The sequence below is a fragment of the Chanodichthys erythropterus genome, chromosome 10 (assembly GCF_024489055.1).
Source record: "Chanodichthys erythropterus isolate Z2021 chromosome 10, ASM2448905v1, whole genome shotgun sequence".
NCBI lineage: Eukaryota > Metazoa > Chordata > Actinopteri > Cypriniformes > Xenocyprididae > Chanodichthys > Chanodichthys erythropterus.
Genome location: NC_090230.1, coordinates 14,177,687 through 14,204,007, shown reverse-complemented (window position 1 = coordinate 14,204,007; position 26,321 = coordinate 14,177,687). Strand labels below are relative to the sequence as shown.

Here is a 26,321-nt window from a genome sequence, read left to right as displayed (position 1 = left end):
TAATGTTACGAATACAGCAAGTAAATAATATTTTCTGACAAACTGCCATTTGTAGCTGACAAAATAATTTGATTTTCATGGTGATCAATCCCAGGTGGAAAAAAAAGTACACTTCTATAATGTACTTAAAGGGCTCTATTTTCATGCACTAATTCTGTACTTTTTTCCCACCTGGGATGCATGAACAATTTTGGTCAAAGATAGTGTTTCCAAAATCTAATGTTGCAAAGAAACAACAACAACAAACAAACATTTCTGCTTGGTATTGCCAATATGTTTAACACATGCAAACTAGATTAGGTGGATAAACATCTTCAACACCATCTCACAAGAAAATTTAACTGTTTTATAAGTATGTAATTTCATGAGAATGTTTATGAAAATGTAGGATTTGTATGACATTTTGTTTCACTCTATACCTGTATAAGGCTGGAATGACAATAAACCCTTTCTAATCTCTCTCCAAAAACAAGCATTAAGCTTCATCCCTAATCCACACCACAATGGTTGAAAGCAAATCGTACAAAAACATACAAATTAGATTTTATAAGAATTTAATGGGTTAGTTCACCCTAAAATTAAATTTATGTCATTAATTACTCACCCTTATGTCATTCCAAACCCTCAAGACCTTTGTTCATCTTAAAAAAAAAAAACTCGGATTTCATCAAAAATATCTTAATTTGTATTCTGAAGAACGAAGGTCTTACAGGTCTGGAATGACATGAGGGTTAGTAATTAATGACAGAAATTTCATTTTTGAGTAGCTAACCCTTTAAGAATTGTCATGATTTTCTTTTGACATTTTTTTATTTTTTTTGTCTATACGAAAAGGGAAATAGCACAATCTAAAGAAAAAAGTTTAAGAACGTATTTAAAACAGAGTTCATAGAATGCATGTTTTTCCAATATTTTTCAGTTTTCTATGTATTTTTAAACATGCGCTAGATGGACATCTTCGACTGTTGCACTTGTCTTTTGCAAAATCTCCCACAACATGGTGTTCTTAAAAACATTGCCATTTAAGTTAAACTTTAAAAAAAACAAACAAAAAAACCCTCATCTCGAGACTTTGTTTTTTTCCATTCCATTGTTCTGCGCATTTCACATAATCAATTGAAAATATGTATTCTGTGTGAATGGCCCCTAAGCCAGCTAACGAGGGAAATTTTATTTAATCAATTTAATGTAATGAGTTTGCTCTTATGACAAGGTTTTTACGAAATATTTATGAAAAGTAGTGTTTCCCAACACTTTTTATGACATGTGGTGTTGCCACATGCTCTTTATCATTTATAAATAACATGACTTTAAATGTAGCTTTGAATCATCAATAGGATATTAAAGGGTTAGTTCACCCAAAAATTAAAATTCTGTCATTTATTACTTACCCTCATGCCGTTTCACACCCGTAAGACCTTTGTTAATCTTCGGAACACAAATTAAGATACTTTTGTTGAAATCCGATAGCTCCGTGAGGCCTCCATAGGGAGCAATGACACTTCCTCTCTCAAGATCCATTAATGAACTAAAAACATATTTAAATCAGTTCATGTGAGTACAGTGGCTCAATATTAATATTATAAAGCGACAAGAATATTTTTGGAGTGCCAAAAAAACAAAATAAAGACTTATTTAGTGATGGCCAATTTCAAAACACTGCTTCAGGAAGATCACACAAATGAATCAGTGTATCAAATCAGCGGTTCGGAGCGCCAAAGTCACGTGATTTCAGCCGTTGGCAGTTTGACACACGATCCAAATCATGATTCGATACACTGATTCATCTGTGCTCCGAATCTTCCTGAAGCAGTGTTTTGAAACTGGCCATCACTAAATAAGTCTTTATTTTGTTTTTTTTTGGCACACCAAAAATATTCTCGTCGCTAAATAATATTTATATTGAACCACTGTACTCACATGAACCGATTTAAATATGTTTTTAGTACATGGATCTTGAAGTGTCATTGCTTCCTATGGAGGCCTCACTGAGCCATCGGATTTCAACAGAAATATCTTAATTTGTGTTCCAAAGATTAACGAAGATCTTACGGGTGTGGAACGGCATGAGGGTGAGTAATCAATGACATAATTTTCATTTTTGGGTGAACTAACCCTTTAAGTCGAAAGTCAGAAATGCATTTCACCTAAAAACCTTGATTATCTGGTTCAGGTGTGTTTAATTGGGTTTGGAGCTAAACTCTCCAGGACAGTGGCCCTCCAGGAGCAGGATTGGACACCCTTGATTTAGAGCAATCATCTCGCAGTTTAGTTTCAGATTCAGATCATGGTTTGATGTCCATCAAGAAAAGTTCTTCTAATGCTGTTTTTGCTCTAAAATGGAAGCTGGCCCTTTGTCATGACAATAGGTCAGATTGTTTTGGTGATGACCTGAGATTGTCCTGAAAATCTGTGAAAAAGATTTGAACGCTTTATGAGAGCATTCCTCTCCATGACATCACATACTTCTTAATGTCTGATGTTATCTGTCGAAAGCATCCACAACTTTTATAGCTCATAAAAAGCAGCTTAAAAGGAAAAAAAGACAAAATGCTGCGAACCATTTGGTGTCAGCTGGGTGCCAAGCTCTCTATAATACTGCAAGGGGAAGCGGCGCAGACAAATCAGCTGTTGACTTTGGACAAGGACTGTAAACACTGTAACACATCGAGGTGCTGAATGAGATGTTGACCTAGCACCAGTTGGGAAATTAACACACACACACACACAAAACACAGGAAGGCAGTTCTGTTGAACACATGTGTTGCAGGTGGCAGACCGAAGAACTTTTGGGGTTCTGGTTAAAGGTTTTCAGCTGTGACTGAATAAACCCTCGCCGTCAGGTTTGAGCAGGTGTAGTCATTTCTCAACAGCTATTTCTTCCAGTTTAAACTCATTGACTAATTATCATCCACAACTTTGTGACACTTCCTGGGATGAATGTACTTGTTGAATTATACATGTTTTATTATTTTTCTGTTCAATCAGAAAAAGTTGAAAAATGGAATATAGAGAATGTAGTGACAGAGTAATATCCTTGGCTGTATGTCATTTCCACTGGGTTTGGAAATGAAATCACTGACATCACCAATTTAATGTCCCTATATAATAACCATCTATCCTTCATGATTGTATTTTTGTGGTAAACTCTAAAAGCAAAAATCAAACAACATTCAAGTCTAACTAGCTTTCCATGATATTCTTGAAATGCTCCATTTTTTAATACATTTTATTTATATATTTATTTTTTCAGATTTTTATAGCATAGGTTGTATTTACATTTACATTGCATCTATAAATTTGGTAGATGCTATATCTAAAGCAACTTATGTATTCTATGTATCCGTTATAAAAATCAAATGCAATAAACGTAATACAACTTTAAAAAAAGAATAAATAATAAAATGTAAAAATTGAAAGAAAAGAAATTCACTTGGCAAGCATGAGAGGACTAGTACAGTTGACAGGCAACAGAAAGTGACATGAAATCGTTTTCCTTGTAACAATAGAGAAGTATAAGGTAAATAATATCTTTCTTCATATATAGGTAATGCAGTCCATCATTAGGACATGCTGATAGACTATTCAGGTATACAGCTGCAACTGTATTCAATAATGTTTGGGCTTTGAAGGCAAATATGTTATTTCCTTGCCGTGTTTACAAACATGGTAGCTTTGGTGATGGACGCGTGCAAACAGCTCATAAGACATCCAGCAAGTCCCCCAGATGATTGGAGCTCACATTGAGTTTATGAGCAACGGTCGAGTCAAATGAAAAGCACCGGTGTCTGAAGTGCGGATACTTCTAATTTTCATTATTAGCAGCTCAAAGGTGTGAGTCAAGTCCAATTCCGGAAAACCTCCTAAATAAAAGGACTGACTCAGAGTTGTTTTATTTAATCTCTTTATATTCTTCTTTATTTTATTCTTTACCATTATTTGAACCAACCACAGTTGAGAAAATCCGATGAATATCCTGTGCGGATTTGTCTAGGTGAAACTATTAAAGCTCATGATGCATGGCCAAACACCTGTAGAGCCAAGTTGAACCTTTATTAATCTTTATTCCCTTTGAAAATGTCCTCTATTGTGTCCTAAGCTCAGGGTCTCTGGACTGGAGTGTTCAGGGAATTACATTTTTCATGAAAATGCCCAGTCTAATACAACCTAAAAACCTTGAAAGAAGTAAAGTACTGCAAAAGTTATTTTTTTACAGTGAAACCAAAGTCTGAATCTCGACAGAATAACTCAAATAAGATCAAGTAGTGAATCAAACACATACAACTGTGAGACCTGTGGAGTAATATTGTGTAGTTAAATATACACCATATTTTTTTTACATTTTAATGAAAGAAAAAAATTGCCAGTGAGTTTTGTAGGCGAGAATAATTTCATTTAACTAGCGTTGAGTTTGTTTTCATCTCACCTTCGGGAAACTCTCTTGACCTTTGACATATTTTGACGGAGTTGGCAATAAGCCGCTTGAACTATTACAAGCAAAATCCTCATTTCTACAGACTTAGTCAAGTGTTGACTACCCATTCTTCCCATCTCACATGTAACTTCTGAAAGCCCTTTGCAGAGTCTTTTTACTCTTTCACTTTTGCCTTAATCTCCAACCCTTTACTTTCTGGAAGTGAGCCCATCTTCAGATCATTCAGCCCTTTTTTGACGTTGAAAGCAAATCATTTAAAAAAAAAAAAAAAAAAAAAGCAGGAAGGAGCTCTCAAAGCGATTCCTTTGTCAGAATTATCGTCGGGTGAGAGGAGCAGAAGGAGGAGTCGGTGGAGAACGCGGGATGTAGATGCTGGTAATAAGGAAAGCCAGGGCGGAGGTCAGGAGGTTCCTAAAATTATGTTTCCTTCAACTGCCCCTTTGCTCCCAAAAGGCTTTTGTTACCTACCTGAGATTTGGAAGCTGACAAGGTCTCATTAATGACCCGGCTTTTGTCACACAGAGCAAAGTTCCACCCACATCAATTAAAAGAGAAGGAGGGGGTCGACAGGGTGAAAGATGGAGCTAAGTTTCTCCTGCGAACTCCCTCCCTTACGTGCTTTTTAAAGAGGGTCTTTAATTTCCCAGGTTGCCCCCTCCAGCAGCCCTCTCTGGCCTGTCGCCCCTTCGGGTGAAAGCCTGGGAATCTCTTGTGTCCAACTGGGTGCTTGTAGTTGATTGACGTACCTTTTCAATTTTTTCACAGTTTGCTTTCTTCCTTTAGAGGGTCCTGATGTTGTTTTTTCTCCTTTTCTTTCCTAACCCTTTTCAGATCACAACCTTTTCATGCTGGGTCCTTATTGCTCTGCCTAATGGCCGTGACCAGCACCTTTGATCAGATCAGCCTCCTCCAAGGTGCTCTTGAGCTGAATGAACTCTAGGCCTATGTGTGTGGGATGAACGTTCAGGCCGTGAGCCCACCCTAGTCACCGCTGCTTTAAACAGCCTGAGTTTCAAGTGTGCGGGTAACCGCTCTGCCCTACTTTTGGACCGTGTTACATTGAAAATTGAATTTTTTACCTAACACTGATGCCCTGGGGAAAGAGGTTATCATCTGATGCTATTACTAGTCCTAGATGAAATGTGCATGCTTTTTTATCACACGTTTTCTGTGCTGAAATTCACTTTTTACTGTATTTTTGATCAAATGAATGCAGCCTTGGTGAATATAAGAGACCAAAAACATAAAAAAAACGATAGTTTGTCTGTATATACTTTTTTAAATAGGTAATTTCATAATGGTTTTAATATGCCAGTCTCTATTTTTTGGGGCCCTCCTTGGATGCAAGTTTAATTATTATTTTATGTTTTCAGTTGGGTTCAGATAATTTTATAATGGTTTTAATGCAAAAACCATTTTAAAAACTTGTTCTGGCATGACTGAGCTAAAGCTCCACACTGACCACAGGTGTGGTCAAACGACTTCACTTATATGCAGAAATGGCTTCGGGGTTGTTAAATTTATGAGCCAATTAACACACTAAAACCGAACAGTGAAATTAATTAAATTAAATGAGTTTGTTTCACTCAAATAATAATGAAAGTTCATTGTACTTAATAGAAAAAAGTTGCATGAACTCAAAATTTCATTGTAATAAGCTGAACTTAATATGATTGAGTTGAGCTGCAGCAGATTTCTAATTCCCAGCATGCTTTGCGTCAGACCATATAAATAACTGTTGAAATTAAGTGTTATTTTGTATGTTTTTGCACAAGATTAACATATGGAGATATAAGTTAATGGTTAATATTGTGTTATGTTGGGATTCAGGGGGGTTCTGTTATGTTAGTTTAGTACTTTTCTTAGTTTAGTGGTGAAGAGTAGAGCCTGTGGTTAGGTTGAGGATGAGCTGCAAAACATTTAAGACCACATGTTGTTTGATTACATATATGCAAGTATGTAATGACTCTCTGATAATGTCTCTCTGATAGTTACAATAGCATGTGTTATTTGCCATGTAATATTTAACCAAGATCTGAATGTGAATTGATCCGCTCCCATGGCTCTCAGCCCCGCCCCACTTGTCACAAAAATTTTAAGTTCTACCAACTTTAAAAAATGAGTTAGTTTACTTAAATGTTTTGAGGTAATACGTTTCCTCAAATGTTTTGAGTATTCTGAACTTATTGGGTTTTACAGTGCAGCTGAATGATCCTGAATGTACATTGAAAGCAGCTGAGAAGCTCCAGCCTGTGTTTACAGACATGCATCATAACTGTAAGAGTAAGTCTATGACACAAGTCTCTTCTACACTCACAAATCTACACTGCTGCTTTTTCACTTCTGGAAGACTCTCCATCCATACCTACACACCACACACATACAGTACATACAATGGCAGACTGTCAAAATGACCTGAACTGTCCTATATACTAATATAACTTCTCTATGCTCCAGTATTTAGTGCAACTTTCCACCTTGGCTTCGTATTACTATATATTATTCAAATTACGTAAGTCTTCTAGGCGTTAAAGTCTATAGTAATGATTCCCATGTCTTATTTAGATCCCATGACACCCTACACAGCCATAAACATAACTTATGGTTGTTATTGATGTAATAAATGTGTACAGCTAAGCTGTTTATAATAACAGTTTCCAAGCTCCCTCTAAGCTGAATGTGTGGAAAAAAGCTAGACATTTCTTGACATTTCGACACTAAATAAACTGAAGCTGTTTCAACTGCAATTGATTTTCAGTTTGAAACGGAATGTATGAGAAGTTATTAATTCCCAAGATAAATCGCTTTTAAGTTCAAATAGTTTGAGAAAAATCTGGCCCTCCAGATAACTTAGCAATATGTAATATATACAGTGGCTCTTCAAATATATACAGTTTTTTGTCACACTTAAAAATGTCCAAATGTTAAAATATTAGTTACAGAATATCTAAATTTTTTGAAATGTTTTGCCTGGAAAGTGCATTTGGGTAAAATAATATAACAATAATTTTGGGGGGGTGAAGAAATGCATAATGATTATTGCTATTTAAAAGCAGGACAATGGTTTGTTCAGATGTAATCGCTTGCATTTGGGTCTCTTCTGACAGCGAAAATGGTAAAAGGAAAGGGATAAAAGAAACAACGAGAGTGCAAAGAAAAGACGTGGCTGAGGCGATTCTTTGCCTGGCCTGATTTCTCTCTTCGTTCCCACATTCTTGCCATCTCCAGGGGGTGGGGTGGTGTGTGTTAAACTACGCTGGCTTTGATAACATCAGTCTTTCTCATCCTATTAGTCTGCTATCCATTGCACCAGAGGCCTGCGTGTGAGGTAAACATGCTCTTTTTCACAATTAAATTGGTCGTTAAATAGATTTTTCAGCAATGATAAGCCTGAATAAGATGCGCTTGTGGTCTTGGTACAGTTTCTATACAAGAGTAGAGAACCACCAGCAATACTTCTACTGGATGGCACTAATGCAGCACACATGCACTTCTGTACTGAGATATAATATGGAGTAATATTGGCATGTTTCAGGCAACATGAACAAAAGCAAAAAGCAAAAATAGAAACTATTGCCATAGCTCATATAAAAGGTGATGAAATCTGCACCATGTTTTAAAAATAAAATCAAATAAAAAGATTTTTGACCATGTCACACATTGAAGTTAAATAACTCTGCCAAGCATTTACTGTCCAGTCTCATAAATGTCCATTGGCTGTAATGTGAAACATCTGTTTCAGACTTGGTCTTTACTTCTCGTCATGTGTTTCATAGGGTTCCAGTATAATAAAGTGCATGTCATTTTCACTCAAGCTGTACTGAATAAAATAAAAAAAAATAATTCAAAAAAAAAAAAACAATATTCAATTCTATACACCAAAGGGTCATGGTTGGAAAACGACATTTATCCCTAATACTGAAACCCCAAATAATCCTAGAAAAAATGCTTAGCCGTGAAGATACTTTTAATACTACATCATATAGTAAGAAAATTAATATTATATGAAAGATATGAAAATACAATGGATATTCGTTATGAGATTTGCTAATAATTACAATGCAGATTACAGATAACAATGCAGATTAAAGATTAATGCAGTGTTATTAAATTGTTATTGTTTTTAAAGATGACTGTAAAGATAAACAAAATGTTAAATAATGAGTTATAAATATGTACAATTAAACATCCAATATCGACCGATAACCAATATGGTACCGATAGTGTGCATCCCCAGACGGTGCTTATACAGAAGCCGCTCAGTTGCTATTGTGTCGGCAAGTGAGGTTGTGCAAATTTGAACCAAAAGCATCAAGGCACTTTAACTCAGTTGAGAGTCCATTATCACACTCATTTGCCAGGGTTGCACACTTGGGTGATGTTCCCTCTCACACAATTCAGAGCTTTTACAGTTTCAGGGGCCTGCCCTTGGCCTCGTTTTGCTTTTATGGCTCGATGAATGCAAGCTCTGGGGATTAGCCAGGTCCTTCAAAGGCCATAAGAGCCAGTGACAGGTATCCCATTACCCCCCGCACACAGAGAGACGGCCCAGGTGAGAGGCACAGAGGCCAGGAAGGAGAGTAGGGGTCAGACGGGGACAAAGCAAGACTCAGCTAGGACCCCATGTCTCTTTCTGTCAGTTTGTCTGCCTTTTCTAAATTTACAGACGGCTCTTTCTGTCACTGACCGGTTCTCCTAATGCTGTAGAAGTTTTTCATTTTTGTAAATGTGTGAAGTTTGTGACTGAAAGGTTGAAAAACACAAACATTTAAAAAAATTAAGCACTTTGGTGGACTTTAATCTGGGATTTGTATTTGTATTGAATTGTGTGGCAACATTTACACATATTCAACTAATTACAGCACAAATCTCTGCAAATGTATTGGTTCATTGACTGATCTGTCTGGGATGAACTAGCTAAGTAACTTTTTTCACATTGTTACATGCGTGTATGAAATGTGTTTAAAACACTGATATCGAGATTTAGAAATGAGGCCTTGCTTTCAACTGAGATAAGAGATTCTCACAAGGCACAGGAAGTCTTTCATTACTCAATTACTGTCCCAGATAACAAGGCCACTTCCAGAGTCAATGGATCCAGGGTCAGAGGCCAAATTACATCATCAACCCCTAAAACAAAATCCCAGAATGACTGATTTACTCACTGTATGGCCCACAAAGGGTAAACTGAAACACTTAAAAGTAAAGCAAAAAAGTTTTTTATTAAAATCATTTGACTCGATGTGTTCAGTAAAAATATTTAAAAGTCCTTAGAACAAAATAATTTACTGTACTTTAAGGGGCTGTTTACACAACTCTTTTTTTCAACTAAAAACTGAATTTTTTATGCATTTTGGCCATTCATTTACACGACAACAGCGTTTTGGTGGCCTTAAAATGCAAACTTTTGAAAATGGGTTTCAAAGTAAATGTTTTTGAAAACGATACAGTTATCGTCTCCGTGTAAACCACAAAAACGCAAATCTTTGAAAAGGGTGATGGCATGCACATTTGCACGTATTATGCGTTTGGTCAATAGGCATGCACATTTGGCACGAGTGCTCGGTAAAAGAATGCGTATGTGTGCAGTCGCGTTGTCTTTCTTTAAGTGACATCGCCAACTTCTGACCTGGCATGCATAATACTGCATTTTTAGTCGTGTAGTAAAGGGCTGTTTGCATCAGCACAAACATTTGGCACAAAGGTTCAGTCCCATTTTCAAATGCGATTTGTCTGTTCAGACTAATACATAAAAAACAGCACACAGGCTGAATGAAAATGCAAATTCACTCTCTCTCAAAGAGGTGTAGAAAGGCAGAAATACTGCGGTTACCCCAGTACACAAAGCGCTGCACAACTTTCCCTTAAGTCAAACAATAATTATATGTTTTCAAACAGCTCTTCAGATTTTTGAGGGAATCTTATTAGTTAGCCTTTTTTTTTTTCTGCAGTGCGATGGAAAATAAATTAGAATACCTCTCCGTAAACAAATCTGTCGCACTGACAACATGTGAATGTTTGAGCAGACGCACTAACAGCCGTTCAAAATAAAATGTTTATCCCACCAAATTTTCTCACAAAAAAATTGCCAGTGCAATAAGTTTAAATGGACTCATATTAAAGCAAATTCTCAGAAATATGTCTTAACATATTATCCAGTGTTGATCTCAAAGAAATGTATCTTGTTTCAATGTAAGTTTGCTATAACTGCGCTGGTGGTCGCAAACTAGTGGCCAGACCTTCAACAAGACCAATTTCTATTGCTCCTAAAGGATGAATGGAACATATCTGGCTTCTTTCGCATGTGAAACTGGACCCTCAGGATGGTTCCCTTGCTAGCATTTTTTCTTATTGAAAAAGCTAGCAGACAATCACCCACCCACTAAGAGTTTTAGCATGCCGGAGGGCAAGCGGTGCCTCTGTCATGAGGACTGTGAAAGCGCAAGAGGTTAATGAAGACATGGTCTGGTGTGTCTGGTCTTATGAGGTACTAAAAGGTGTGAGGTGGCACAGAAAGAAAGCAGACCCCCATAAATGGGCTTTTCTTTAATCAAGGAGAGGGTGTGCAGCAATGCCTTCAAATTACGCATCACTTCCTGTGCCAGCAAGCGGGTAGACATCAATGGCCTGTACGGATAGTTGCAAGCAGATTCAAGGGCTATTTTGTGACTCAAGGCTTCTGTTGTTTTCTGCACTCAGTGCTATCAAAAGGCCCAGGATTAAGGCTGAGGTCATTGTTGAAATGTGGTTAATTGCACCAAGCTGCAGAGAGAAGAACCGTTCACCTGCCAAAATGCAGATGTAGTCGTCCTGACTAAAAACAGGCTTGGAGACGAGAGCATACTACCTCACCGTTGCAAATAAATGTAGGGCTCATTCAAACAAAGCTGTGGTTGAACTTCTCCAGAACCTGTATGAGTCTAGAGGGCTTAACACTTGTAGTCACACAGAACAATTACCATAATCTAGCACACAAATCAATTACATCATCCGTTCTGCTCTCATTAGACAAAGCACTTAACCTAAAAATAGCAACGGAATTACAAAGGTTGTGTTGCGCTGACAACATAAGAGAAGGTAGTACTTGAAACAGGGCTGACTGAACGTAGACAAGGAGTTCCACATGGTCAATCTGAAGCACGATGTTTTCCATGGCTGGAGCTCACTCTGTGTTTCGAAGCACTGAAATGAGACGGACCGAAAAGGAAGTTGACAGGCAGCACAAAGGGGCAATCAGCTTCTTGTCAGATCTGTCAAATCACTCAGCTAGTGAGAGAGGCCTTGACCTTAACACTATCCTCCATGGGGGATTTCTGGCCCTTGTCCACTCAACCTTGGTCTGGAACTTTCTGATCGGAGCACACCTGAAACTTTGCAACTGATATCAGCAGCACAGAGAGACAACATCTCCCCTCGTTTCAAAGAGCTTCAACATCAGACTTAGCATCAGCTGGCGTTGAGCTCTCTACATATAATAAAATATCAAAAAGGGGCATTTATTTTAAATAGAACATGCACTAGATTTTTTCAATCAAATTCATCATTTCACAAAAGTCCGTCTGGTTGTCACTTTGTGGAATATGTATATTTTTAAAGGAACAGTTCACCTCAAAATTAAAATTATCCCATAATTTATTCACCCTAAAGCCATCCTAGGTGTATATGACTTTCAGCCAAACACAATCACAGTTATATTAAAGGGGTGGTTCAGTGTTTTTTTTTTTTTTTTTTTTTTAAATTTAGTCTTAATGCTTCGTTATAAAAAAAATGCTGTATTTTTCATATATTTTACCTTTATTCTACACCGCTGTTTCCACTGTCATTTTAACGGCTGGCTTGACTTCCTGATTCTATGATACCACTCCCTCCGAAATACGCAATGTGCTCAGATTGGGTAGCTGGCCCAGTGAATTCTGATTTGCTGAAGTGTCCGGAAATGCCATGCCCCTAACCATTAGTTGATACATGTGCTTCAGTGCAAATGTAAATAATGGCACCTATATTGCTGTATCAAACTGAGCCCAAATCAGACCCAGATAGCAGTAATGATGAAGAGGGTCAAGCAGAACCTCTGCAAGTACAGTTTTTAAGGGACGTTTTCTGAATGGCAAGTATTTCATTTTGTACTTGTGTCAAAATGTTTAGATATGCTGTCACCTGTAAATGTTACTGCTGTTTGTTAGCTTTCAATATACAGTTTTATCCTAATTAAAGTTGCCCTAGAATCAAAAATTGAATTTACCTTGTAAAGATCCATTTGAGGGTTATATTAGCTGTGTGAACTTTGTAAATGCACTGTTTTATAGTCGAGAGCTGGGGGTGGGGGTGGGGGGATGGGCAGGGAGTGCACGATTTAAAGGGGCCGCAGCCTGAATCGGTGCATAGTTAATGATGCCCCAAAATAGGCCATTAAAAAAAAGTAATTAAAAAAAATCTATAGGGTATTTTGAGCTGAAATTTCACAGACACATTCAAGGGACACTTTAGACTTATATTACATCTTGTGAAAACTGGTTCTAGGACACCTTTAAAGCTTTACTGTAGCCGAATCCATGACTGAGTAGTAGCATTTTTGTAAAGGTATCGATTAATTTATAGCATGAACAACTGTCTGTCTATGAACAGAGAAGTTCGTTGGCGTTTGTTGGAGAAGTATGCAATAGAATTTAGCTAACTGGCAAGCAGCATAATACATGTATAATACAAAATAGCAACATCATACATGTAAAAGACATGTACAAACAATAAAACATACTTACAGTTAGAAGCCGATAAACAGCAGCTTCTGCTTTTAAAGTGGGAACTGCTTCATCTTTCAGTAATAGGCTTGGTGCAAATCCAGCATTGAACTCGTGTAGATTCTGGAAGCTGTCTTCCGCGCCGCATCCAGTGTAGACAATATCACTGATTATAATGGGTTCTATTATCTTTTGACTCATCGTGTTGCGCCGCTCACGTCCGGTGTACACAACTCTTCCATTTCCATATTGCTGCGCGACATGACCTCGCCCAATTTGTTGCATGTTCCCGGGGGCAGCGTTTATGTTAACTGCAGGGTTTATGATGTCACCAACCCGGGAAGAAGCTTGTTGTAGTCCAAACCGGTTGTTTTTGTAGGCATTAAACTGCCATAACTTTAAAAGACAATATCTCTGCATTCAACTTTCAGCACTGTAAATTTGCAGATACTGTTTATGCTCAAGCAGCAACATTACATAGTAACTAAAGTTAAAAAAAATGAAATCTCAATGAACTACCCCTTTAAATAAAATCCTAGCTCTTCCTAGCTTTGCAATAGCGTAGTTGAGTTTTTGGAGCTCCAAAAATCGCATCCATCCATCATAAAAGTAATTCATATGACTCCAGTGGGTTAATAAATGCCTTTTGAAGTGAAGTGATGGGCTTTTGTAAGAAAAATATCCAGATCTAAAATTTGTAAACTATAATCACTGTCTTCCGGCAATAGCCGTACGCACATTCACAAGAATGCCGACCTTTGACGTAACTCTGACCCGATGTAGGATGTATGATGTAGGAGTAGCATAAGCTTAGGTGAGAACTGACGAATGCATAAGCACAGAGGATAAAGCAAAACAAAATGTCACAAATTAGAAGTTTTAAAGAAAAATTTAGGAGGATTTTGATATAAGAGGAGCTATGTTCTGCTCTCGTAAATGTGTGTACGGCTGTTGTTTTAAATATGGATATTTTTCTAGCAAAAACCCATTGCTTCAAAAGACATTTATTAACCTTCTGGAGTCGATTGGAATACTTTTATGATGGATGGATGTGCTTTTTGGAGGCACTCATTTTTGGGTTAACTATTCCTTTAATATAATGAACTAGATGAGTATTTTTGTGCTAGAAGACCTGTGTGAACTTGAGACTTTATACATTACCTTAAGACCAACTGGTTATAAAATAATTGAAAAAGGCTCAGAAAAGTAAAGAGAAAGCTCTATCATAAATTGTTTGTAGATGTCACTTGATTTGATATTTTGTATCTCTTGCATAAAAATTCAGACATTGAGTGAAAGTGACTGAAAGTCATATAAATATACTGACAACAACTAATAACAATAATAATTTGCAGTTCAGAAGTGGCTCAAATATTGATTCAGTAACTGCTCTGATAAACTCTTTAGTGACACAAAAACAAACAAAGAACCAGTTCGTAAGAGTCATTTGTTCATGAATTGGACTACATTTGCTGTACTGTACGTCTTTATTTTACTAAAAAGAACCGTCTTATTTGTGAAATGTGGTCTGGCCATGATTAGGCATTCAGAAAGAAGAATAAATACATAAACATACAGTGTGCTCTGCTATGTGTTAACTTGCAGATGAAGGATCACATAATTGACAAACAGCATACATCCTGAAAATGTTGATTCAGCTAATTGACCACACAGGAAACTAAACAGATATTTAAGAGTGTGTGGGAAAATATGCAGTTCTTTTAAAGTTAAGTGTTTTTGAATCACAATTGGATGATGATGGGGCAAGACAAAAAGAAAACTGCGTCAGGAAATTGAGATAATGTATCAGTCTTGACAGCTTCTTGATGGCAATAGCATAGAGTTTACAGATGTAGTCTGCTTGCCAAAAGGTTGTTGGAAAGTAGTGTGAACTAGCAATGAAGAAGCCAACTTTGAGGTACAGTAAATCATTATTATCACTCCAATCGCTGCTGAAAACTGATTCAAGTTTTAATAGCCAAATCAAATCATAGAGGCTATATAAACTGTCTGAGTGAGCAAACACACAAATTCCGTTTACACCATGAGGCAATTCCTGTGTGTGCTTATGACTTACTGTGTTGAATGGACTCAATGACAATTCCCTTATATGTCATTTCAGGACAGCACATTTCAGCACATCATAATTATGTTATAACTTTAGGTGGCGAGATAAAGCTGTTGAAACATTTAAGCACATGTATAGCTGGCCTTCACAGTGGCCCACCTTTAGTTGTTGTCCTATGTCTGATTTCATGCAAACAAGGTGATTATGAAGGTATGGAAAGAGTTTCTAACTGTTCAACATCTGGTTAGGATCAAAAGCTGGCAAGAGAATTGTATTCTTATCACATAAAACAAGGCTGATAAAACTTTGAAACTATAAAATACACTACTGTTCAAAAGTTTAGGGTCAGTAAGATTATAAGTCTCTTTTAATCACCAAGGCTGCATTTATTTGATGAAAATACAGTAAAAATAGTAATATTGTGAAATATTATTACAATTTAACAATCTATTTTCACATATACATATATGTATTAAATGTAAGTTATTCCTGTAATGGAAAAGCTGAATTTTTAGCAAAATCTTTTTAGATTTTTTTTTTTTTTCTTTTTAGAAATCATTCTAATATGTTAATCTGGTGCTCAAGAAACAATTCTTGTTATTATCAGTGTTGAAAATGGTTGTGCTGCTAAACATTTTTTGGAAACCAAGGTGGTTTTTCAGGACTCTTAAATGAATAAAAAGTTCAAAAGAACAATTTATTTGAAACAAAAATCTTTTGTAACATTATAAATGTCTTTACGGTCACTTTTGATCAATTTAATGCATCCTTTCTGAACAGTATTAATTTTTTTCAAAAACGGTAGCAATATACTCAGAGTAAACTGTGTTACCATGATGATATGGCTGTTTGCTTTATGCCGTTTTATATTGTTGTTTGTCGTCATGTTGTTCTATACACATAAGTTGTTTTATAACTATGATTATGTCGGAAGTAAATTGAGCAACACGTTTCCAACGTTTCCATGTGCGTCATTCACAAACTTGTAATTTCATACTAAAAAGTTTTTTATATATTGGGATTTTATCAATTAAAAGCTGCCAAAATCCACTGTCACATTTCTTCCTGCAAAGCACAATATTAATGAATTAAAATATCGATGGTAGAAAGTAGTTTAGATTATGTGATCAAAGTCTTTCAGTGGTAGCCATAGGAATCCTCAGGCAGATGATGGGCGGGCCTGTTTTTAGTGACTCATTTTATTGCTGTTTTTTTACAACTCAATCAGCTGTATAAGAGTGTAAAGACATGTGCTGGGTGTGTCACATTCTTATCGTGCCATATTTTATAAGGAGTTTCCTTAGATTTTAGGTCTGATTAGAAACTTGAGCTTGCAACACCCAAGAGACTATCCTATTCACTATTCTTTTCACTTCAATTATTGATGTATCATTATAAATAGACAAATGATAAATAGCATCAATTTAGGTCACCGGAACATGAGGTGAACCACTAATAAATACTTTCGACTTGCAAGGAAACTCAGTGGGAGACTTACAGCAGAAATCAATATTTCTGACTAAGAGAAATCAGTTTAATAAGCCTGCATTTCAACTTCTGATATTTATCCCAAAATGGCAGTTATATAAAACGATATAATGTGACTGGCAAAGTATGTTTTAATCTCAAATTGTTATAAATGGATGCATGGGAATCCCACAATAGTCGCTCAGAGTCTCCAAGATACATCTTCTGGGTTAACCTAAGCTTGAAGTTGAACAGCTTTAATCAAAAGGTCAATTCAGAGCGACTACAATCCCAAGAGGGTGCTCCAATTTGCCGCTGCCTAGTGCCTGAACCTAGTCACAATGAGACTGAGTCTGTCTGTCTGTTTAATTTCGCCTCAGAGCCAAGAGAGGTGGACTGTGTTGGCTTTGGCAGATGTTAGTCAGCATATGGCACTGCATGATTTAGCCAAGCTGTGGGTTCCCAACTGATCTAATTAATACTTGTTTTACATCCCTCACAAAAAGTTATAATAATAATAACAGTGCTAATGACTTCTCATTCAGGAAAAAATGGTCTCGGGTCAATTTTCTGCAAACATTACCGTTTGGCTAGCGAAGATGAGAGAAGCTGAGCAATACCTTCTGAACCATAAGACTGCCTGTCAGTAATTGCACTGCTGGGTATATAGAGTGCTTAACCTTTAAATGTAAATATATATTGCATTAGTTGAGTCATCACAAGACTAGGCACAGATTTATTTTGTTATCGTTGGCTGTTTTTGTGATCTCATCAAAGATTACTAGATTCAAACTGACACTCTGACTCAATAAGTACACATAAATGTGCTTTAAAAGTTTGATTTCAGTCAGGCTAAAGAAATAATTTGTCATTTTAAAATGTCACATAAGCATTTCAGTCTGAAATCATGCCAGTTGGATTTTTGCAAAGTTGGACTAATAAGCCTAGATAATGTCTTGTGCGCATAAAAAGACATGCACACTTAGAGAAATGTTACGAGCAACAAAAAAAGAAGTTGTGTCTATTGTCAATATTCTTTCTATGAATGAAGCATGGCTCACACAGAGGTCACTTTCAAACCAAGCATCTTTCTGTTGGTCAGTGTGGCAAAATCTACCAACTTGAACTCATTGCAAAATCTGCATGGGGAAATCTTTCGCCTTCATGTGAAATTCCAGATTGTGTGGATTCCTGTTAGCCATAGTAGGATTACTGCTTGCACGTTCCTAGAGTCCACTGCCGATTCAACCAGCTGGCAAAGGTTTTTAAAGTAGTTTTACTCAGCCTTTTTGCACCTAGCAGTCTTTTTATCCATTCATGACATCAAAACTGGCCTTTGGAAAGAGACGAGGTTAGAGAAAATAGGACATTTTAGCTCTGCCACTCTCAGAGTGTGTGTCAGTTTCTGTCTTTTCACTTTCCCAGTGTCAAAAACACCTGGCATAAGATGGATTTCAAGCATTTTCTCACTACTCTGGACCACTGTCCATCGGAAGGATTAAAAAGGCTGGATTTGTAGGATTTTCTTTTTTTTTCCTGGCACCAAAATCTCAAAGAGGCCCCCACAGGCTAAATGTAAGCAAAATTCCCAGACTTTCCAAAAGCGTCTGGAATCACCTAGCACCCAGGTGCCCTTACCACTTAAACTGTCACAGACCAGGAGCTTCACTACTATACTTATGAAAGGTCCTTAGTAGAGTACATATGCCCTCTCACACTCCTTAACACAGCAGCCAAGTACTTTTCGGTCTCATCATATTTCGATACGTAGTTAATTCCATTTCTGAATTCAGTGGTTTATAATCAAAGAACATTTTTTTAATTCTTCAGAATTCTAAAAAAAAAAACACATACGGACCTGATATGGTAATATAATATAATATTGTGAATTTATTTTCACCTCCCATGAATTCCCCAGAATTCAGTCGTGCACAATCTCTCCTCTGTGGTCTCTAGCCGTCCATGAACTGACAGTCTCTCTTTTTGAAATATGTTTTAAATAATTCCACAATATATTCAGAACGGGTGGATGATTTTCTTCCCGTGACTCGGGTCCAAGCTCAACACACCTATGAAATCACGGCAAGGGAAAACTGTAACATCTAAAGCAAGATGCAGAAAAGTGAGGGGAAACTTGGTAAACATGACACAACTCTTGTAAATACAGCTGAAATGGAAGAAGGAGAGCAAGAGAAAATGAGAGACGAAGGGAAAGGCCTGGCAAACTGCAAAGTGGCCATATTTTAGCAAAAGTGACTTTTCTGATTATGCCTGTCGGATGACTTTATTTCCTTAAGCACAGTGTTGTTGCCTGGACTCAAGTCAAGCATTTGATGTCCTCAACCACATACGCCCTAGACTTCAACAGTGTTCTTTTTAAAGCCAAATGTTAAGGGGAAAAAAATAGCTAAGATGGTTTTGTCAGCCTGCAATATTTTTGAAGCACCTGCGACATGAAAAGTGTAAAAGAAAACAACTTTGGCTAATACAATATACTTTAACAGAATGGACAGGAAACACTGGATTAAGATTAATCTACTTTCTTACTCACCAGCCCACTTTAGTTATCAAGTGGTGGTTGATGGTTAGTTACTTTTGAAGTCTGATTGACATCTCCTTTCTTTTCCATTCCACTCATTTCTTTCCCGACATTTTAGAGAAAACTTGTTAAAACTACATTACTACATTTGTTACTTGTTAGAAAAATATGATATCTGAAGAAACTTACAACATTATTTTCATGGATAACTTGCTTTGAGCAAAATGATCCAAGTTGCTAAATTGAAGGCCATTTTTGATAGAGTAGCAGGTGGATCTCACACTAGTGCATGGGTCTCCACAAAGTTTGGCTGGTTAGCTTTTTAGCCTTCACTGGTAGATGGTAAAACTACACCATTATGTGTGCAAAATGCTTCTCTAAATTGTAAATATTTCATTATACTGTAGTAGAAATTGACAATTTTTTTCTTGTCTGCTGCCTTTAATGTCAAGCTTACACATCGGCAAAATAGTTGCTAGCAAAGGGATTTGGACTGTCTGTGTTTTTGTACTGCCAACAGCCAGGGTGCAAACTACGGGGGAGCTCAGCTCCCCTTAATAAGACATGGGCTGAAAACGTGATTTGTGAATTTTGGGGGTCTCAAAAAATATTGACAATGTGTTATTTTGATGTGCAATTTCAGTTTTGTGTAATGTGATCATCGTGGATTATTATGTGTAAAAATATCAATCATTCATGCATGACGGCGATTTCATGTTTAGTACATGTTAACTCGAACAGCAAAGGAAGCTGACCCCAGGCCTGTGTTAAGGTATAGGCATGTTATTCGCAATTATGTGTTGTGGCTGAATTGTTATAGCTCTGCGTGACTCTCGATATATTAGACCTAAGTGAACGGAGGAATTTTGGTATTCTTCTGTAGCCTGACGAGTAACTTTAACCGTTGTTCATGTGAACTCAAAGACAGCCTGATGCTATGTTTATAGGCTATTTGTGGGTGGCTGTTTGTTGTTTCACCTATCAATTTGTGATTTGTGTATAGGGTTAGTCCTATATAATGCTTGCATAAAACAAGTAGTGTACACAGTCGTAGCTGTTATGTATCTTTGTAACTCACTGTAAGTCCTCTTTTGAGGCACGCACAAGCGCACGACCACCCCATATATATAAAAATAAATAAATAAAAAAATCAAGTGGGCTCCCCCAAAGTCCACTGTATAGTTCGAACACTGCCAACAGCCAATAAGCACTGTTAGGACACTGAGCACTACTACCAGCCTTCATTTGCACTCATTCCCAACTGTGAAATAATAGTCAAATAAGCTTGTTTAGTTTGCATTAGGTGGCCATTAACTGCGAACGATGAGAATCTTGTTGCAGTTGAATGACATCGATCTACTTTGAATCCTGAAACTTCAAAGTGCTTGTTCTATTCAGCACCTGGACAAAAACAAGATTCAGGAATTGGAGCCAAAGCAAGGCTAGTTTGTGGCTGTTAAGCTCTGAAATCATTTGCACAATTATGCAAGCCATTTCCTCCAGCTCATGGTGCTTAATTTTGTCCTGGCTCAAGCAGTGCCATCTAAAATTATTTTGTTAACAAATTAAACTTGAGCAATATTCCAACCATGCTGTTATTAGCACATTTACAACCCTATAAAGGAATCCCCAGCAGGGAAATTAGTGAATTAAGTATGAAAGCTCTCAAAAGTACTATAAATGTCTATTATTCAATGCAAATGCACAAATGCAATAATGCAAATGCAATACCCTGCATCCTTTTACTTCTCAATCTCTCTTTCAGTCCTTTGCATCGAAGCCTCTTCCCTCAGCTGTTCCAGTTAGCAGTTCACTGGGACTGATACAATATTTTCCTACCTCAATTAGCCAAGGGCCCGTTGACTAATTCCAACTGTTTTTGCACCTGAGAGTTTGGGAGCGGGAGTTGGAAAAACTGAGAGGGAGAGTCACTGCGGGGCTGTTTGGGCAATGCAGTAGTGTTGACGGACGCTGAGGGCTAAGCAGAGGACAAGGTGGACAGTAGTAAAGCAACACCAACAAGATCAATGCAAAATGCAGTTCTGATTCTGAATTTGCTGAATTAAGTCATGATACCTGTATTTTTCAAAGCCCTATTTGTGAAAATCTAAAATGTCCTCTACTGTGAACCCTGAAAGGAAAGGGAAAGCAAGGAAAGGCAATATTGAGAATTTCTGTGACGCTGGTAAATGCAGGATACCTTTCTGTGAAGGGGACCCTCTTTGCCAAAAAAGTCCTTAATTCAGGGACAGGAAATGAGAGGATGGTAAGTAAACGTGCAAGTAAATTGCTTTTGAGGGCTGTACAATTTCACTCAGCTGTATTAAGCACAAGCATCTAAGCTGATCTGAGACAGCCATGGAGAGCAGAAACTCATAAACAAATGTCATGCAACAGTTAAGATCTGCTCAGTGGAAGAGCAGTTAAAGCAACTTTCCTGGAAAAAATCTGACTCACTCTGTTTTGCAACAACACACATACACAACAGCTAGGGTCAACCCTCCATGACCCAGACCAGTTAAATCCCAAATTCAAATGAATGAAAAGCCACTGCTAAACCCTGACACATGATGACAAAGTAAAACTCCAGCTGATAAAATGTAAAGATAATGGAACCAAATTGGACTGTAGGGGAGAAGTGATTTGTAGGGAGCATGGGATGCGCCTGATGACAGGCACATCTGGCTGATTTATCAGTGTAGGCTTTCTACCAACTGCACCTGCTTTTTTAATATGTGCAAACACCCACAATTTCTCAGTGGGGCTAAAATATTGACAAAGTATTATATATGCACTCTCAGAAAAGATATGCTAAAATTGTACCTTCACTGGAGCATTACCCTTAAAGGGACATCTTTGCAACTTATTTACTGTACCTTAAATATTAATAGTAGAACTTTAAATGATTACTTTGCTTTAAAATGAAAATTACCCCATGATTTACTCACCCATCCTAGGTGTATATGACTTTGTTCTTTCAGACAAATACAATCAGAATTATATTAATAAACAACCTGATGCTATCAAGCTTTATAATGGCATTGAATGGGGGCCACGAGTTTGAAGCTCAAATAGATGCATCCATCCATCCTAAACGTACTCCACAGGGCTCCGGGGGGTTAAGGGCTTCTGAAGTGAAGCGATGCATTTTGTTTAAGAAAAATATCCATATTTAACACATTATAAAGAAAATTATCTGGCCAAATGGCCATACAGATTCTACTTTTGTCTAAAGCATAACCTATGCGACGTATAACGTAGGACGTCACGTAGTACATCATGGCGTAGCGTAATATGTCCTTGCATCGCGTAAGTTACGCTTTAGACGCAAGTAGAATCCATATGGCAGTTTGGCCAGAACCTAGTTATTTTACTTTATAACATGTCAAATATGGATATTTTTCTTACGCAAAACACATCGTTTCACTTCAGAAGGCCTTTATTAACCCCCCCGGAGCTGTGTGGAGTATGTTTATGATGGATGGATGCACTTATTTGAGCGTCAAACTTGTGACCCCCGCTCACTGGCATTTATTAATAGCAATTAATTATTAATTAATATGCCTCCGATTGTATTCCTCTAAATTAAGAAAGTCATATACACCTAGGATGACTTGAGGGTGAGTAAATCATGGGGTAATTTTCATTTTAAAGTGAACTAATCCTTTAATTGTACATATTAATACATGCTCTTAAGTACTAATATGCACCCCTTAGGGGTACAAAGTCGACCCTTTAAACCCACCTAAAAGTATTTTTGCACATTTTTTTCTGACAGTGTGCAGAATGTTTACGATTCTAGAAAGAAAAAAAAAGTTGTGTTGAATACATGTTAAACTTATATGCGAATATGAACCTGTACTTAACTGCAAAATATACAGTTGTGATTACATTTTCAGTTTAAAAAAAAAGGCGGACTTTCTGTTCAGTTTTGACAAGTTAAATCCTTGCCTGTTCAGCCGATCCCTTATTTAAATACAGAAGTCAGATTCTGCCTCAGAGTAAAAAATAAAACAGGTAACTGACATACAATACATAAAAAATAATATAAAAATATACTATAGATATAAAGTCACAGTAACAAGAAGTCACAAGTAACAAGAAATTGTCAAATTGTGAAACATTAAGTTACAAGATAAGATAAATTGCAATTAGGAGATATAAAGCTGCAATCATGAGAGATAAAGTCACAATTACCTTTTTATTTATTTTTTAACTCTGAGATGGAGACAGAGTTCCACATTTCAAATCGTAGTATTTTGTAGGCAAATAAAACAGTGAAGGGCCTTCACTTTCCCATGAAGTGTTTTGCATATTACAAATCCTACCTAGCAACACCTTTGTACATACTTGTAATAAAAAGTCTGACTCTTCAAGGAGAGGACTAAAAGAGCCATAAAATACAAATGATAAGAGAGTCGATGGAAGATCATAAAGACCAAATGGGCCCCACTCCCTTTCTGCAGGAACACATGAATAAAGAAAAACACTGGGTGTCTACTCACTGTCAGCGTAATTCTTCCGACGGGTGCCATCCACCTTGCCCGTCTTGTCTATGCAGAGAAAGAACTTGTTGGCGGAATAGAGGCGTCGCAGGCGAACGTCACCCTCTAGGTGGTTGTAGCTGCGCGTGTGCCGCTCCAGAGTCCAAGAGCAGTTTGTTCCCTGTGCCAGCACATGAAGGGGGTCATGCCCCAGTGCAGGTGGGCAACCTCCAAGAGCAGAGCAAACCAGAAAGAGCAAGGATAGGCATACCAGGGAATAAGGATAAGAAGGGAGGGCTGAGCCAGAGAAGCTGAGGTCGAAGTGGAGACCAACGGTAGTAGGTGTCCATTTGCACATGATGGGTCAGACTCCCAAGGTGCACCTTGCACAAGTAGTCGGCATGATGCTGGTCTTCGCTGGGCGCTCTGCCTCACACAGACCCCGTTAGCAGGAACATGGGAAGAGAAGGTAAAAGATCTTAAAAAAAAAAAAAAGTGACCAACTTCAAATTTGAGTGTTTCTCTTTGGTCTTGTAACTAGTGGTCTGCTGGTTTGCTCTTCAGAATGATGAATGAAAACTCTGCTTTTCCATCCTGAAGAAACGTCTCGATCTTGTTAGATTGTCCTAGAGCATCCAGGTCCTGAGAGCCTGTGTCCTGTGTGATGGCTGCACCTTGCAGGGCTCTCTCCTCTCAGCCAGAGGCAGAGCAAGGTGAAACGTGAGGCTGCCTGACCCGTGCCTGCGAATGAGCTGAGTTGTATGAGTGTATTTGAATGAGTATGTGTGCGAGAGAGAGAGAAAGATTCAAAGAGACTACTAGGAGAACGAGAGGATAAGATAGAGGTGGCAGTGAGAGCAAGTCTGACGGACTGAACAAGGCAGTAAAGCTGTAAATGGGTGTCTTTCTCTCTCTCACTCTCTGTGCCTTGCTGTCTGCCTGCTCTTTGGTGGGGTGGCTCAGTTCTTTCCTGCATTTTATTCAGGGCAGGGCTTGCATCTGGGGGACTTAGGAGATGGGTGGGGCCTGGATTATTCATAATCATTTCAAGTGAATGTCACTCTTAATATTGTTTACCTTTTACCATACTGTCATTCATTTCCCTTCAGGAAATTGTTCATCCTCATATGTGCCGTATCATTTTACATCCCTTCCTGAACCAAAATAAACTGTTGCCATGACATGTGATATACTGCAGTGTCTGTGGAAGTTAATCATCAGGTAAATAACAGGTGATAAATACACTCAATTTAATCAGTAAATAAAACTGAAGTTAAGGGTTTTATAACTACTTTAAAAGTAGAAAAAGAATGAGGTCTCCCTTACTTGTAATGGCACTTGTATGTTGACAGTTTCAATGGACATTTGAGACAGCTTCTGACCTAGTGAATATCACTCTGGAATTTTATTCATGAACAGCTGGGAGCCAAAAAAGTGCAACATTTTCCGAAAGGACACCAAGTCAAATATTTACAAAATCCTTCTTTATTGCTGCTCAACATGTTGTGAGCTCTACTAAAATGAGTGGCACTTGGCAGAACATTTGTCTAAGCGAACCTCTGCTCTGAAGCACTGACATCCTTTTCAAAGCCTCCTGGTTTCAATGAAGTGTGCAGCCCAGGGGCAGAGGGTGAAAATGATCTTGAAAAGTGTGTTTTACCTAGAAGAGTCATTCACTTCACACTTTGTAGCTAGTTAACTAACAAGCCTCTGAAGCTTTAGCCTATAAAATCCTACGGAGACAGCAGTCTGCAGTCTTTTTCAGCTCCCCGCAGTCATTCCAGTCTGCTTGGGCATATCAGCCTTTGGGTTTCTTTCTAATGTACTTCAAAGCCTAGTTTTTTTCTAGTCTCGTACATCTTAGTCCTTCATCCCCAATTAAACCTAACTGAAGTGGACCCCTACCTTTAATTTCTCTCCTCCCCGTCAACCTTTATGCTCCTCACAAAAATGGATGGCACAGAAAAGTACCCATCACTGTCATGCTGTGCACTTCAACAGCTTGCTACAGTCTGAGAAAAAGCTGTAAAAGTGGATGCAGTTTTAATTAGCGAAGCTTTCTAAGGCACTATATCACTATTACTCATACCTAGTTAGGGATTTTAACAAAAAACTAAAACTTTGAGCTTATCCTGCTCTGAATAATACTACAGACAAGAATAATACCTCAAATCATGGCTTATTCAAGAGAGGTAGTACTACTTTTCTGCATTCCAAGCCAATGTTGACACACACAATATAGCCAAAATTTTGTAGCTAAAAATGATACACTTAACCTAAATAACTTGTGCATTGTCCTTCCTTTTTGACTTGCTTGACGTCTAATTAACAGATGTACCCTTCCATGAAGATACGGTATGAGCAATCTTGTGCCCCTCCAGCACACTCAAAGACCCCAGAAATCGATAACATCAGCCCCCGCTTCCTTGGAAATGGATGGTAATTACATTCTTTTAGGGGTAGATGTAAGATGTTGCACTTAGAAGTTTAAGAACAAAGTTCTGTCCACATCTGAATATCAGATGTGATAATAAACTTGCTCAGGCTAATGTATGGATGACCTCTGCTGAATGCATGTCCACAACGCAGT

The 26,321-nt window shown here is 37.7% G+C and overlaps 1 protein-coding gene across 2 annotated transcripts in view; it reads right to left on the bottom strand.

The window, feature by feature from the left end:
* fgf22 (fibroblast growth factor 22) overlaps window positions 1-26,321 on the bottom strand; it is a 32,409-nt gene that overhangs the window by 3,707 nt on the left and 2,381 nt on the right. The window contains exon 2 of one of the 2 annotated variants that reach the window (XM_067396143.1): window positions 23,753-24,472. In XM_067396143.1, the coding sequence (XP_067252244.1) occupies window positions 23,753-24,089 (337 nt within the window). In that variant the 5' untranslated portion in view covers window positions 24,090-24,472. Of the gene's footprint in view, window positions 1-23,752; window positions 24,582-26,321 lie in introns of those variants that run through there. The other variant, XM_067396142.1, reaches the window with a different exon arrangement.